General features: G+C 40.3%; 1 protein-coding gene across 1 annotated transcript; it reads left to right on the top strand.

Moving 5' to 3' along the window:
* Positions 207-12,237, top strand: LOC109838081 (UDP-glucuronate:xylan alpha-glucuronosyltransferase 1-like). The gene is made up of 5 exons (XM_020406551.1): positions 207-369; positions 853-966; positions 8,009-8,212; positions 8,541-9,187; positions 10,877-12,237. Exons 2-5 carry the CDS (start codon positions 902-904, stop codon positions 11,899-11,901), a joined length of 1,941 nt encoding a protein of 646 aa, XP_020262140.1. The 5' UTR covers positions 207-369; positions 853-901; the 3' UTR covers positions 11,902-12,237.

Raw genomic sequence — 12,760 nt, 5'->3', positions numbered from 1 at the left:
ACCGTAAATACAAATATTTTCTCTGTCAATAGTGTAAAAAACTCGACATATTTTTACATTTCACTTTCACCCCCTTCAGCTATAAAAATTTAGTTAAACAACGATTATCAATGGTCCCACAAAAGAGCAGTATCCCGAGATTTCCACTGCTTACAAATAAATAATTAATTAGTCTCCCTCGTTAATCCCCACCTGCATTAATTCGCTCACTGGCACGCAGCTTGGAAGCCTTTAATTAAGCTTCCAAAATTTCTTACACTCGTACCGATTTCTCCGAAATATATCTCCCAAATATATCTCCGAGAGAAAGTTAAACAGAAATAAAAAGACAATGAAAGAGGAAGAACATGCAACGACCCTCAAAATCTGGTAACTTTTTCGTTTCTATTTTGAAATTTCAGCTTGATTTCTCACCTGGGTTTTCCTTGTTTGTTGCTCTTCATTGGGGTTTTCGGCATTTTTGTGCCATTTTGCTTGCTGTTTTCCCTGTTTTAGTTCTGGGTTTTGGGGCATCATCCTTCAGTAGAGTTTAATGGTTATTTTCTTCCTTTGGGTCGTCTGGGTCAATCAAGATTGAACTTATTGCATCACCTACTTGCTTAGATTATAAACATCACCAGGGTGAAGTTTCTCTCCGTTGACTCATATTCTATTGGTTGCCTTATAATACACTTGCATAGATTAGTGTTTGCTGTACTTCCCACGATTTAGTTTTGGGTGGTTGGAGGTTCTCACTCAGATTTTGATGTTAATATAATCTTGGTGATGTTATTATATGTTTCTCGTTGTTAAAAGTTTGATTTATTAATTCGAGCGTATTGCACATTCTCACATGAGTACGGTTGACTGTAGAAATTGGGGATCAGATGAGGACTTCCCTTGCTGCTGTGGTGGGCTTGGTATGAGAGGGACAATGGGTCTGTCTCCGAATTCAGCCGAGGCGAGGCATCGAACCACGGGATCTTTGTGAGTTCTTTGATTCTCTAGCTCTTTGATTTTTAATTTGTTTTTGCCTTTAAGTAGCAGATTTTGACTGTCAATTATGACTTTGTTGGACTTGAAAGGGAAAGTGAGGATATTTCTGATTTCGTGTACATCTTATTCTACATGTGGTCAATGGTTACTTTCTTGTTTGAAGAATTTCGGACTACAAGTTTCATTTCTTGTTTGGGCTGATTATCTATTTCATTCATTGACAATATGAGCGGACTAGCTCTTGATACTTTTACCATTATCTATCTCCTTTTATGTCCTCATTGGTCATTTATACGTAGATTGGGAAAGTGTAAGGTAAAATTCGCTAAGGTGTTGTAATTCGGGGAAATTAGGCTTCTCTGCAACATATTTTGCTACTCAGCAGGTTTATTGGTTATCTTTGTTCAATCTTTCCTATTTATTTGTTCAATCGTTTTTATTTTCTTTTTCATTTTGATCTTTTGACATTCCATTTGATATCTTTGTTTCTCATTTCTTGCTTTGGTGAGTGCTTCTCTTCTATGACCAGAATAGATCCTCCATTGTTCTCTTTTCTTTATAGGTTTTTGTTGTAACTTTTTATTTGACATTATTTACAAATCATAATCTGCTCTCTGTTTATCTTCTCAACATAAAGTGGATTAAAATGTTCATTATAATTATCTTCTACTCTTTCCTTATGTAACCTCAATTTGGGATGTCGATATGGAGCTGAAGGTGGAGTTTTAAATGTGTGAAAGGGTGCTATGGTGGTTATGAAGGGTAGAAGGTACGCAGCTTGTACAAATTGCTTGGCAACTCAATTAACAGAGGGGCTGCAGCAGCCAGTGACGAGAGCAACAAAGACGACACTAAGTTGTGGACCTGTGGTATATGAGGCTCGACTATGTAAGTGCCCAAGGACAGCAAGAGTTGCACTTGAGGCGCTGCTTAAAGGTGTTAAGGGATACATGTTTGAAAATTTTTAAGTATGGCATGTTTGGTAGACCACAAGATCCAATTTAAAAGAAACTCACAAGAGCAAGGGAGTCTGTTATTACATGCATTAGGATGCATGAGGACCGACACCCTTATGGTCTCACAGAGTAGTGGAATATTTTGTCACCTTTATTAATGACTTTTCAAGGAAGGCTTGACTTTACTTTCTCCACCCCATCATAGGTCCTCCTCAACTCTGTGAGACATCCTTCACCTTCTCGATGTCATCTGCTGTGACGGCGATCGACTGGACCAATGAGTTGAGGAGCCAGACGTATACCAACATATGAGTGGACTTCCACTCATCTCTTCCCGTCGAGCCTTCAGCCGACTCTGTTTTCTCTCCTGTCAAGTACCCTTTCAGGTTCCTCCCTGCAATGGTGTATCTCACCTGCCGTGACCAACTCAGGTAAGTAGCTGGTCAATCAAGCTTCAGATCGATGGGTAGAAGCTCCAACTTTATCGGTGGCCTTGTCGCGCTCTCACCACCTGATAACTTCATCAGCTGCATCAAAGTTTGAGACCTCCGCAGGGTTCAATTTCTTGATGATCTCCTCCATCGATCAGGCTCTAGATCAAACACCTGTTCTCCTTCTTCTCTTCGAACCCTTGTTGTGTGCAGTGACAATTTCGGCAATACTTCTGCTGCACAACAAGAGTAAGATCTTAATTGAATCCTTGTTTCTCAAAGGAAACAAGAATCGAAAGTGATATATCTCAACAACGTGGGATATACTCTTCTTCTCATCAGTTCTAGGATTGATATGTTGAGGGAATCTAACAAGCTACACACCCAGATCTGGAACTTCCACATCACGGCAAGATCCTTCTCCGCGATCCCATTTTGTTATGGTATAGATCTGACCAGTGTTGTAAAACACGCTCTGGGCGGCCGCCTAGGCGCCCGCCTAGGCGGAGGCGGTGCCCAGAGCGTTCCAAAATGCCCTGGGCGGCCGCGATTAGGCGCTGCGAGCGCCTAGGCGGCCGCCCAGGGCTAAACGGGCCGATTACACGGGCCGCTTCAAAATTCCAGCCCAAAAAAAGCGCTGGGCGCTCCCAAGAACCCGAACCCAAAAACAAAACCCGAAACCCAAAACCCAAAACCCAAACTCAAAAGTAAAAAAATCTATCCCTAAATCTCTTACGGTTTCACCGACGCCGCCAGCAAAAGGAAAAAAATCAAAAATCGTCTTCGTCGCTTCGATCTCGTGCTGGCCGCTGGCGTTTCGAGCTCTTCTTCAACCTCGTGCTGGACTTTCGAGCTCATCTTCAATCTCGTGCTGGAGCTTCGTCTTCGATCTCAACCCAAGTTCGGTCTCGTGCTGGAGCTTCGTCTTCGATCTCCGCCAAAACCCTAGTTCGATCTCGTGCTGGACTTTCGAGCTCGCCTTCAACCTCGTGCTGGACTTTCGAGCTCGTCTTCAACCTGGGAGCTCATTTTCGAGCTCGTCGTTCTCATCTCCAACTTCGAGCTCGTCGATCTCATCCTCATGCTGGACTTGCGTTCTCATCTTCAACCTGTAAGTAAAACACGACTTCAAACTTTTGGGTTCGGCTGTGCTCTTAAGCAGATTCGGTTCTCATTAACTTGGGTTCGGTTGTGTTGATAATTTTTAGGGAAATTGGGTTGCTTACTTGTGTCTGTTGCTTCCAGGTGTGGGTTGCTTGATTTTTTGGCTTGTGTTTAAGAGAAATCTGTCTTGATTGATTGGAAAGGTAAAATCTGTGTTGATTGGAAAGGTAACGTCCCTAAATCTCTTGAATTTTCTGTATGTTTAACTGTTTAAGAGAGATAGTAAGTTTAATCCGCTGATGTTTCATGTTTGGTAGATTCTTATTACTTGTGAGGATTTTTTATTATATGTTCTTCAATTTAGCAGGCTAGCGAAGTTGAGATTTATTGTTTCAAGCTTAAGGAAATTAACTGCACCTAACCACCTATGACTGTCATTATGCATTTATAATTTATTACATGTCAACTTAATATATTTATATCATATTTAGTTTAATTGTTAAGTTTATTTGTTTAATTGTTTAAGTTTAATTTTCCTATTTCAAATGAAAAAGTATGCGAGTAGAGGAGGAACTTCATGATGATGATGATGCTTGATGATGACATTTGATTAGATGCATATTGCTAATTCATTATATTACATCTAGACTATTCCTGTTTGACTATCTTTTTGCTGATATTTTGGGACATAAACTTTTAGTTATTGGATATTATATGTCTTGTCATTTAGTATGTATGCATCTTTGATTGACTATTATAGTTTGGATAGCATATGTGTTGGTATTTTTGTATTTATGCGTTGTGATTGAGTATATATATTTCAAGTATCACAATTAAAAAAAGAAAAACCGCCCAGAAGAAAAAAACCGCCCAGAAACCGCTTAGGCGCCCGCCTAGGCGTCTAAGCGCTGGGCGTCAAGTCCGGCGCCCAGGAGCGCCCAGGCGGCTAGGGTTAGGGTTAGGGTTGGCCTAGGTTCTGATACCATATTGTTATTGAAAAACTTATCTAATTACTGAAATCTCTTGGGCTTATATAGGCTCCTACATACTTACAATTAACCTCCTACACATACTAATATGTCAACCGTAGCTTTGAGGGCGGCTAGGGTTAGGGTTAGGGTTGGCCTAGGTTCTGATACCATATTGTTATTGAAAAACTTATCTAATTACTGAAATCTCTTGGGCTTATATAGGCTCCTACATACTTACAATTAACCTCCTACACATACTAATATGTCAACAGTAGCTTTGAGGATTTGTACTTTTGATTCATAGTGGAATATTTCTCTCTGTATTGCCCCATGGACATAGGTACGATTTGTCGAACCACGTTAAATTTTGGTGTTTGCTTACGTGTGATATTTTCGTTAGTGCCGTTATTTGTTTCTTGTATTTAGTTCTGCAAATAATCTTCATAAAATTTCTAACATTACTATTCATTGTAATAGCCAAGTGTTATTCATTTGGAGAGTGACCATGTGTTCCATTCAAGAACCAAACATGTTGATGAGACTATATTGATCGAGGAGGGGGAATCATTCTTAAAAAGACTGATACAAAGAGGAATCCAGCATACTTCATCTTGAAGAGTATTCCAACACATAATTTTGATATTTTGAGTTATGCTTAAATACCATCAATGTAATTTGACACTGTAATCTAACACTGGTCGTGGGGGGTACACCAGGTAAGAACACGGTGAATATCTATCTAAGGGACCTTGAGTAGAGAAGCACCAAAAGTGTATGCTTCATAGTGAGAATCGTAATCAGAGCCAATTTGGGGTTTATGAGTGTTCTCTCTTTATTTCAGTTTGTTCGGAGGTCAAAGGGGTATCGGTAAGGTGTATTTTTCAATTTCACTATCTATTGTAACATAACCCCAAATGAGAAGAGAGAGAAGTGGAAGCAAGAATAAATTATAGATCTATTCTATTCTAGGTCTCAAAAGAAGAGGATTAGAGAGATTGAAATTTGTAGTTGTGCTCTAATTTTCACATAGTGAATCCATCTCCCCACCATCTGCGGTTGTAAGAGCTTTTGGGCCGAACCTTGTGAATTTATCTTGATTTATTGCTATGTTTTGTCAATTTTGTGTGTTTGCTTACAAGTTCTATTGAGGTCGCAATCTACTAGATCACACGGTTCCATTTGTTGGGCGGCATACATTAGCCACACGGTTTTAATTTCGCAACATTGCGTTCTATCATGATTAGGGGGTTGAGTCTTATTATGATAAGAAGTTTGTTTCCTATTCAAACTATGAGGAGTCAGGGCTATATGATAGAGCTCTATAAAAATCTTTCATTGTTGTAAACAAAGGTTAAGGTCAGAGGAAAAAAAAGGTTAAAGTCAGAGATAGATCGAGCTAGCCTTGAAACGAAGGACTGGGGTTGTGGTGTAGACTTTTGTACTTTTGTTGAGATTTTGGGTGAAACCTTATGATGAGCTAAGGTCAAACATGCAAACAATCAGACCAATCACAACAAACACAACAAGAGGTTTAACATGGTTCGGCAATGTGCTTACATTCATGGGAGAAAAGAGAGGAGATCTTTACTATCTTGAAAGAAAAATATAATTACTCTTCTTCTCTCGGATATCCCTCACAAGAGCACTCTTCCTTTCTTAATGTTCTCCCTTTCCACAATATATTTCCCTGACTGTGAAACCCTAGGTAAATAGAGTTTATTCCGTACAAAGTTCTCCTAATAAATCCCAAACTGAATTCTAGTCAAAACGTGAATCTAAATCTATGAACAACACAAGGACTTGGACTGATGACAGTCTCACGTCCGTTGTCGAAAAGTAAGTAGCTTAAATTTAAAAGGGAACTTGACTGACATCACTCTACGTCTATTATCCCGCGACTTTTACTTCAGAGACCTTCTGTAACGCCTCGTTCCGGAATCCCGGAGTCGGTACGCTATTAGATCTGATGGACTGGCCTCACAAACCACCACGTGTCTTTTCAGCACGTTTTGTCCACACTCACGCGCTCCCTGAAAAACTTCCCAGGGGGTCACCCATCCTAGAATTTCTCCAGGCCAAGCAAGCTTAACTTTGGAGTTTCTAGGAGTTGGGTTCCCGAAAAGAAGATGCATCTTGGTGGTATGAGTATTCCAATCAAATCTATCAATACTAATCACATCACCCTCTCAAGGGTCCAATCAAACCTACGACCTCAAGAGGTGGCTCCCGTCCTCTTGACGTAGCACTTTGCGCCGCATAGCATTTAGCTCTCACAATTCCGGTTGGCTTTGCTCTGATACCATTTGTAACGCTTCGCTCCTGAATCCCGGAGTCGGTACGCTATTAGATCTGATGGACTGGCCTCACAAATCACCACGTGTCTTTTTAGCACGTTTTGTCCTCACTCACGCGCTCCCTGGAAAACTTCTCAGGGGGTCACCCATCCTAGAATTTCTCCAGGCCAAGCACGCTTAACTTTGAAGTTTCTAGGAGTTGGGTTCCCGAAAAGAAGATGCATCTTGGTGGTATGAGTATTCCAATCAAATCTATCAATACTAATCACATCACCCTCTCAAGGGTTGGGGTATTACACCTTCACTGATGATGGTCTTTCTCTCCGTCTTTTATTGACCGACATCAGTTTCAAACTATCAAAACTATCAAATTTGTATCCATGACTGACATATGACCAAAGTCAGTTGGATTCCGTTAGCTTCAGTGCAAGCCATAATCAACAGGTTTTCTTGTGAATTAAGAAATATGGTTCTTCCCGCATAATTTGTGATATTGTTAAGCTTCTATTTCCTTGAGGTCAGGGAGAAATCCTAAATAACTCTCCTCCCTTTTTTGTTTGGTAAAGCACAATCCCAACTTCATGCTAAAACCACATGGACCAAGTTGTGCCTAACAGTTTGCGTGAGAACCCTTGCACCAATGGGAATGTTGCTATTGGCCCAAAGGCCCCAAGAAAAGCTCACTGCAGTTTGAGCCCAAAAAATGCAAACAAATTCACAAAGAAACGCAAACATCCACAAATAGGCCATTGGAATGATTGGTTCTCATACTTGATTTATCGTAGCTAGGACCTACTGAATGAGCCAACAGGGTGCACCTGTTTGTGAATTTTGGCTTAATACAATCATCTATTCTCCTTTGTGTATCAGAATCCATCCTTATTGCCTGTGTTATTCCTGAAAACATGAAACCAAAGAGGATGTGACATGTCTTTTATATTGTAATCTAAAAGGATTGAGCATATCAAATTGACAAGTTTTGTTTAAGGCAATGTTTAGGTGGTATCCTGCAGCTATATCTCTGTATATATGCATCTTTTCTATGCTTGTGCAATATAAGGACGTTTATCAGTTCATATACACAGAGGTATAAACTGGGAGATCAGTGCTTTGAGTACTTTTCATTTTCTCTACTACTACATCATTTTCATTCTGTATATGATATTACTAAGCTGACTCATTAATCAGTTGTCATATATTTGCTTTCATTGGTTTAGTTTTTTTATATGTCCCATGTCAAGACGTTGATTTGTTCCATGAATTTTTGCCTGATTCAGTGATGAAGCAAACAAAAGAAGGCACCAAAGGCGCAGAGACTTTAAAGAAGCAGAAAAACTGACATTTGCTATCCCTGAGAGAATCGAAAGCTGCAAATTCCGTTCACTGAAACTTGTCCTTTTTATTATAACATGTGGCACACTTTTAACACTTCTCTGCTCTCCAGCAGTTAATAATGACCATGTCCTGCATTCTGGGAAACGGTGAGCTCTACCAGTCTTCTGCTTTTAGCTACTCAGTTACTTGGCTTATATAATAAAATTAGTTAAATCCTCCAATATTTTTCTAATTTGGATATTCCCAAAATATTTATGATCTCCCAAGTTATGTGGAGTTTTGGTTTGGTAGCAGTCTCTCTGCCTTATTCTTCTAGCAACTTTCTTTCTCTTGATTCGAGCTTGTACCAAAATCTCCTCAAGGAATCCTATATTACCCCTAAACTTTGCTTGGAAGGAGGAAACAAAGTTCTTCTTGTTTACATTTAAAATCTGAAACATCCCTGTTTCTTATTTTGCTCTTAACTGAATGCAGGTCCAGGCTGGTTGATGTTGGGTGGATTTGGGACAAAGCCATTTCAGATTCACGATATGAATCTCATCTGGATACCAATTGGACCCAAATATCAAAAGCCATGGAAAATCTTGATGCAACAAAAGGAAAGCTAAAGCTCGGTCTACTCAATTTTAACGTGGCGGAGGTTAATAACTGGCAGCAGCTATTACCACATGCTGAATCTTCTATAGTGCATCTAGACTATGCTAAAAGCAATCTAACTTGGGAGGACTTGTATCCGGAATGGATCGATGAGGAGCAGGAATCAGAAGTGCCCATTTGCCCAACTCTTCCGGAGCCAAAGTCAGTTCAAGGGTTTCAGTTCGATCTTATTGCTGTCAAGCTTCCCTGTAATAGGACCGCAAAGAATTGGTCAAGAGATATTGCTCGGTTTCACTTGCAGCTTGCAGCAGCTAAGCTTGCTGCGGATTCTGGTAATGTCCGTTATAAGGCACATGTTCTCTTTGTGACCGATTGCTTCCCAATCCCGAATTTATTTTCTTGCAAGAACCTTGTTGTGAGGAATGAGGACACTTGGCTTTATAGGCCAGATTTGTCGATTTTAAGGGAGAAGCTCAAGCTTCCTGTTGGGTCTTGCCAGCTTGCCATCCCTCTTAACGAAAAAGGTAGGTCACTAGATTATGTTGTTTTAGCATGTTTCCTTCTTGAGGGCTTGAACCTCTATGGCTTTAGATAACTATATCCGTAATGTCCATTGTACTCTCCCATCTTTCCATGATATTGCATTTTGACACTTTCCCACGCACACGCACATGCCGACATGCACACATACAGAGCATAAATTGATGCACACATGAACTCGAAGACGTGCACACACACACATGCTCACTGCTCAGGCACACTCACATGGTCATGCACAAGGTGTATTATGGGAGGTTGCATACACCTTCAAGAATGCATGGTTGTTAGGGGGGGTGAATGGATTAGATATGGACTAAATGTGACATATATAACACACCAATCTGTTTACTAATTACAGATACAGGTTTGGATATGTTTTTGCTCTGTTAAGGAAAACTCATCCATTCCCAAATAAAGTGATCCAGATGCTTATCTGTTCATATAAATCCTTTATCCAAACTTGGTCATTAAAACTACCCAACAGCCCATCAAGCACACATAGACGTGCAACTACATAATGTTGGTTGCATCCATGCTGGAGATGAGGGTCTAGGATTTGTGTGAGGTAGCATCCGGCAAGAAAGGTTTGCAAAACTTCAATTGGGGGCATGGCAGGCACATGCTAAGACACACACACACACATCACAGCGCACAAAAATTTGATGATATCTACACAGGAAATTAGGATTGAGATCAGGAAGCACCTAACAAGAAACTTCAAAATCTGATATGGGGACAACCATGTTCTTTGCAGACATTATTTATTTGATTTAGAAGTTGCTTTTCATATTCGTGAGTTGGAAATCCTTTTTGTAATGGCTTGGAATTATGGTACTGAATTGATGATGCTTATCTGGAAAAATGATTTTATATGTTTGTAATATTTCGTTAGACACAGCAATAAATTGAAGCTAAGTGTTCAGGTGATCTTGGCAAACCACCTAACTCCCTGCCTTCAAAAGATGAGCTGCGTCCTTCAGAGTAATCTCCACTCATAAACACATATGCAGTTTTGAGACCCGTCACCATGTGTGATTTTAAATTCAATGGTTTTCAATTAAAGAATAAATAAAAGTATATTGTATATGACATAGAATGATATCATTGAGAGTGTGTTTCGTATGTACGAGAGGGAGGGTAGTCTTCATAACATATATTTTCATGCATTTTAAGACATTCAGAAATTGTTCTGATTATCAATTTTTTTACAATAGAGATCAGTATTTTAAAGAGTAGATGGTATATGACAGCATGATATCATTGAGTGTGTTTCCCATGTAAGAGACAGAGGGTAGTCTTCATAACATATATTTTCCTATGTACAAGAGGGAGGGTAGTCTTCATAACATATATTTTCATGCACTTTCCTCTTATGCTTCACCTTTTCTGTACTTGATGCTTCTATTTGTTCATATTCCTACAAAATACTAATTTGCCGAAATATACACGAAAACACAAATGGCAAAGTCATTTGTTCGTTTTCGTTTCTTCCTCTTATATCAGTAGAAAATTTGCAATCGTGTTGCCTCCTAATCCTATCATCTTTATCACCTATATTTTCATTTAATCATACCTTTGTTCTGCCTTTTTCCATCCTTCGAAATTTTTACATGGTTTATCTTTTTGAGTATATAGCTGAAACTTTCAATTGGTTCTTCTTTCTTCCCGCACAGTGAGACCACTCTCTGATGCCCGAAAGCACCGAGAAGCCTACGCCACCATCCTCCACTCCGCAAACATATATGTCTGTGGTGCAATAACCGCAGCTCAGAGCATTCGTACGGCGGGGTCCACTAAGGACCTTGTCATACTAGTCGACAACACCATCAGCGACCACCACAAAAGCGGCCTCCAAGCCGCCGGCTGGAAAGTCCGAAGCATCCAAAGAATCCGAAACCCGAAAGCCGAGCGCGACGCCTACAATGAGTGGAACTACAGCAAATTCCGCCTCTGGCAGCTCACTGACTATGACAAAATCATCTTCATTGACGCCGACCTCCTCATCTTGAGAAACATCGATTTTCTATTCACGATGCCAGAGATTACCGCCACTGGCAACAATGCCACCCTCTTCAACTCGGGCGTGATGGTTCTCGAGCCCTCAAACTGTACTTTCAATCTCCTAATGGAACACATCAACGAGATAGAATCCTACAATGGAGGAGATCAAGGATATTTAAACGAGATATTCACATGGTGGCATCGAATTCCTAAGCACATGAACTTCCTAAAGAATTTTTGGGTAGGCGACGAGGAGGAAATGAAATCTAAGAAAATTCAGTTATTTGGGGCTGACCCACCAATTCTCTATGTTCTCCATTACTTAGGATATAAGCCGTGGCTCTGCTTCAGAGACTATGATTGTAACTGGAACATCGATATATTGCAAGAATTTGCGAGCGATGTGGCTCATGCTCGGTGGTGGAGAGTGCATGATGCCATGCCCGAGAATTTGCAGAGGTTTTGTCTTTTGCGGTCGAAGCAGAAGGCGGGGTTGGAGTGGGACCGGAGACAGGCTGAGAAGGCAAAATATGCTGATGGGCATTGGAAACGAAATATAACTGATCCAAGGCTGAGTATTTGCTATGAGAAGTTCTGTTTTTGGGAGAGTATGTTGTGGCACTGGGGCGAGACGAATTGGACGGATAATAGTCCGTCGACTATGACACCTCCGATTGCAGCTCTACCGAGTTTGTGATGTCGAATACATCTCTTCGTAGAATGATGTCGATTACATCTCTTCGTAGAATTCTTGCTGTGTTTTTCTTTAGCGCTATATAGATCAATATAAACTAGTTTCTTGCCTTGTCATGCCCTGAAGATTATGTTGTCTCACTAGACGAGTGTAAAGATGGCCTGTTTTCGGTCTTATGTGTGTCAAACTTGTTGACTCTGGGTGTCACAGGCGTATATAGGTTTATGTTTTCGGTTAATAAGGAGCTAAAATTGGTGATTCTTTTGGACAAAACTCTTTTTCTGTATTCCATTTTGAGTATAAAGTTCACATAATACAAGATTATCTGTTTATTGCCGACTCTTTTGGACAACTCTTTTCTGTACTCTGTATTGAAAATAAAGTTGGCATTATACAATATTATCTGTTTATACGTCTATTATTAATTTTTCAAGAGGATCAACTCATCTTGCTTTTGGTGATATTATTTCAATTTATTTATTGAATGCCTCAATTTTGTACTATAGGTAGACAAGATTTCTATGTGGTGGTTATGGGGGTTGTTGTGGACGCACATGAAATGTCCACTTCGGAGGACCAGCACATGTTGTGATCATGCTTGAGAGTTCATGATATCAGTTTATCTACTTTGATGACTTTCTTTTAGATAGGGAAGTCAATTTTAGCCCATACCTATTTACCCACCTAGCTCGCCCATCACTTGGCCTGCCCAACACCCACCCATTTAATTAAATGGGCCTAATCGGGCGGCTCCATTTTACATCATATTAAACGGGCGCTAAATGGGCGGTCTATACTCGCCCGCCCGCCCGCTCTTATTCCCCCCCGCCCGCCCTTATTCCCCAAACCAAAACCCTAAAAC

This window comes from Asparagus officinalis, chromosome 4, assembly GCF_001876935.1.
Source record: "Asparagus officinalis chromosome 4, Aspof.V1, whole genome shotgun sequence".
Taxonomy (NCBI): domain Eukaryota; kingdom Viridiplantae; phylum Streptophyta; class Magnoliopsida; order Asparagales; family Asparagaceae; genus Asparagus; species Asparagus officinalis.
Note: the sequence above shows the minus strand (reverse complement) of the source record. Positions and strands in the feature narration are given on the sequence as shown.